The sequence below is a fragment of the Canis lupus genome, chromosome 10 (assembly GCF_003254725.2).
Source record: "Canis lupus dingo isolate Sandy chromosome 10, ASM325472v2, whole genome shotgun sequence".
Lineage (NCBI taxonomy): Eukaryota > Metazoa > Chordata > Mammalia > Carnivora > Canidae > Canis > Canis lupus.
In genome coordinates, this window is record NC_064252.1 from 37,559,729 (window position 1) to 37,563,881 (window position 4,153).

The 4,153-nt window shown below is 38.7% G+C and overlaps 1 protein-coding gene across 1 annotated transcript; it reads right to left on the reverse strand.

The window, feature by feature from the left end:
- Positions 1-339: 339 nt before the first annotated feature.
- On the reverse strand, positions 340-751 carry LOC112675248 (non-histone chromosomal protein HMG-17-like). Its single transcript, XM_035696574.2, has one exon. The coding sequence runs from the start codon at positions 655-657 to the stop codon at positions 340-342; it is 318 nt and encodes a 105-aa protein (XP_035552467.1). The 5' UTR covers positions 658-751.
- Positions 752-4,153: the final 3,402 nt, after the last annotated feature.

The window sequence follows — 4,153 nt, forward strand, 5'->3', positions numbered from 1 at the left end:
GAGTCAAGTCTATGTTGAAGGCAGAGAGGGAGAAGAGGACATAAAAAAATGGATTTTAGTTTTTGCACACCACCAAGGTGGCTCATGTGTGTCAACATCAAGGAATCCCTCCTCCTGGGAGCCAAGAGGAAGTTTCTAAAAACTAGAAGGGGAAGGTGTTTTTCCCTCTTGTTATCAATCTAGCTTCTGAGATATTCTATTAGTGACATATGTCCTTCCCCCAAAACAACAATGAAGTGTTCCGTGTGCTAACAACATAGCTTAAAAAAAAAAAAAAAGTAAAACAAAATTCTGCATTTTTATAAAACTTGAGAAAAAATAGTATTTCAAACTGTACAGTCACCAGAAGTACACAGTTATCAAAAATACAAACACTTCACTTGGCATCTCCAGCATCTCCAGCACCTTCAGCTTCCTGTGCCTGGTCTGTTTTGGCATCTCCATGTTCTGCAGGGTATTTCCATCCTTGCCAGCATCAGCTTTCCCCTTTTTCCCTTTGGGTACCTTCTCTCCCTTCTTTGCAGGGGCCTTTTTAGGCTTGCGCTTTGGCTTTGGAGGAGCAGGTTTAGCAGATAACCTTGCAGATCTTCTCTGTGGCTCATCCTTCACCTTGGCTTTATCTCCTTTATCATCCCCTTCAGCCTTTCTCTTGGGCATGGTGGGGATGGTGGCGGGACATAAGCGCTGGACACGGGGATGCGGCGGCACGCGGGCTTTGGCCGGTCCGGGGGTCGTTCTCACCTCTTCTTCTTCCCAATTTGACTTCTTTCCATAAGGAACTCAAAGAATTAAGATTTGTGAGTCATTTCTTTATGAGGCCAGCCAGTGAACTCCATTAAATGCAAAATCAAGGGGTAAGCTTTTGGGATGGGTTGTGTGGTTTCTTTGGGGAAAATATCTGACTAACTCAAGCACTATATTTTTGAGAGGAAATGTAAATTTGTTAATAGAAGCCATTGAAATAGTGTATTTAAATTATCAAAATGCTTTTGAAAATATTGGGTACTAAGGTTACTAAAAAAAAATTGAGCTTTCATGTTATTAAAAGTGAAGGGAAGAAAAAGTAACATTTGAAGTAGATAGAAAATGAACATACAGAAATCAAATAAAGGATAAAGAGGTACATTTCTGGGTAATGATAGATAATCATTTAAATCAGGATGCCTGGGTGGCTCAGTGGTTGAGCATCTGCCTTGGGCTCAGGTCATGATCCAGGGGTCCTGGATCAAGTCCTACCTCGGGCTCCCCTCAAGGTGCCTGCTTCTCCCTCTGCCTATGTCTCTACCTCTCTGTGTGTGTCTCTCATGTATAAATAAATAAAATCTTTTTTTTTAATCTTTCCTTAGGAAGAAGTGGGGCTACCTATTTGTGTGCTAGGAAACAAAAAGCAGGATGAAATGAGGACCAATGAACTTAGAGACAGAAATTAACAGAAAATTCATCAGCTGAAAACATCTAGAAAATCTGGAACACAGAACTTATATACCTTAGGGCAGCTATGTGACCTACAAAAAAGCAATAAACTCCCTAGACATTTGAGCCTTTTGTCAGGTTTTTCTCTATCAGACCAAATGCAAAGTTTTATTTGGTAAAATAAATCAATGCACTAAGCATCAGTCAGCCTGAGAAACAGTGGATTTGACTCTTAAAGAAAGCCAACAATAATCAACTTTGACATGATTTCTATTTATTCTTTCTCCTCCCCCTCCTTTTGATTAAGTACTTTTTGAATTTTGAAAAGAACTTCATGAATCATTCTGTGGCTGCTTAATATTAATAGTAATGGGATTTATTCTATTGAAATGGGTTCATTATCATGCCAGCTGCCGAGCTTATGTCTCCAAATAGGCTTCTGGAAATAGAATCTTCTAAATACCTTTCTTGCAGGAGAACTGCAGACTGAAAATGGGAAAATATACAAATATTGCTGAAGTTCATGCTAAAATCAACATAAACTGACAAGTCAAGCCTGCCAAACACTCAAAGCTCATCCCTTATGCTCTGGCTATGGATGTCTTCAACCACCTCATCTCCACCAAGCTTTCTGTAAACTCAAGACACTCTATTTCCTGGAATGATCTCTGAACCTATCTAAATCATGCTTCTTCCATTAAAACCTTGCCCATTCTCTTTAGTTAGAAAGAATTTCTCCCTGCTTTGTGCATGTTTGTTGCATTCCCATCTGTCTTCTCTAGAACACTGTAAACTCCTTGAACATAGAGTGTCTGTGCTGTAGCACTTAGCACACAGCATCCGGAGTAGAGCAATCGTTCGCCACATCCTTGTTGAGTTCCATTGACTCTCCACGGAGTCCCCCAGCCTTTGTGGCCAATACAAGGTAGAGCAAGGAGCACAGAAACTAGGATGTGCCTTTCTAGGTACATCCCCTCAAATGAAGCAAATCAAAATTAAATTTTGCAAACTAAAAGCCATAGTTCAGAGACTTATTAAGCCCACCAAGTGGGCTTAAGAAAACCTTCTAAAAAGGAAGGTCACGAGAGGAAGAATGAGCTAATTTACAGCGCACAAGGTAGAGAGATTCCCCTGACCTTGAACACTATAAGATTTACTGCTTAATTATGTGTGTGCCTATCCCCAGGTCCCATGTTTCCCAAGAAAGGGACTGTGCTTCATATTTCACTTCATTCAAATAGCACTTCATACAGTGCTGAACACATAAGAGATTCCTAGTGATTATATTTTTCATAAATTAGTGATGGCTACAAAAAAGGAAAGAAAAAAGCAACAGGAAATCCACAGGCCCTGACAAATTCAGGTTAAACATAATTGTCTTCCCTCAGATATTTAAGCAACTGGTTTCTGGACAAGTGACAGGCTAATTTATTTATCTGTGTTCATACATGTGTGCTTGTTTGTGAGTATATGAGTGTGCACAGGAATTTAATTATGTTTAAAGTGTGCAAGAAGAGCTTCACTATTTAGAGGAATACTTTATCCTTCACATGAATCTGAATTTCCCCTCAGTGGGCTGGCCTTCTAAAATTCCCAAAATCATTTCTGTTCTTGGTCATCTTTCCAAGGAGCAGAGAAACTGGGTTTCTTAGAGAAACATTTGCCTCACTTACCCTTGTGTAGATGGACCATATAAGAGACAGAGTGCCAAATGGCAGCCATGAGGAGAAACCCAGATTTCCAAGGGCAAATTTGAGGAAAACACCAAAATTCTGCTATAAAAAAAATGAATGGAACAAAATCCTGCAGCTGGCCTGGCTCTGGGCAGTATCAAGTGGGCTGTTTCGATATCTGGTATCCTCTTTCTCGAAGGAAACAAAACCCTGTTGTCATCTCTGTCAGAATCTTTTTCTTGCTTCTCTAAGTTTCTGATTTTCTGGGGAAAAAAACTCTCTCTCAAAAAAAATATTAAAAAAAAAAAACTCTTATGTGTAAACTTCCCTCAAATAGACACTTGCTAATAGCACTTGGTAAAGTAACCACCTCTGCTCTTCCCTCCTGAGTGCCACTGCCTCCCTCCTACCCTTATTTCTTCCTACTTGGGGAGCCAAGAGATTGATCTTCCAATCTCATTCCTTTTCTTTGATACTCTCCTTTTTTCTCCTTTATTTTTTTTTTCTGTTCATAGAAATGAAAGAGGGTTTAAAAAAAATAAGAAAAACAGAAAGAGGAAAAAAGAATGGGAGAAAGGTCTTCCTGCAGAGGGAGTAGGAAGCTATGAAAGGAAGGAAAAAGAAATTGGTAGAAAATGCTGCCTGGGATTGGTTTGGTATCATTAATCCTACAACATTTGTTTCACTGGGTATAATGTTTCTCAGAGCTTAAGAAAAGAATTCTCATTAAGTAAATCTTTACAGAACTAAGGTCACTGTTTGTGTTGAATTCTTTGTTTGGAATTTAATATTATTTATTCACCATCCACAGGAATTCATCTTGAATAGCTGCATAAAACAGAATGTGTATATAATATGCATATGCAAAGGAGGAAATAAAATAAATGTTTATTGAATACTTATTCTGTGCTTATATATTATCTGGTCAACCAGTACCATCCTGTGAGATTAACATTATCATTATTATACTCACAGGAGTATATATACAGGAGCTCAGAGAACACATGGATGTGATATTGAGGATATTGTTTAAGTCAACCATTAGGAAATGGCAGAGTAATATTTCA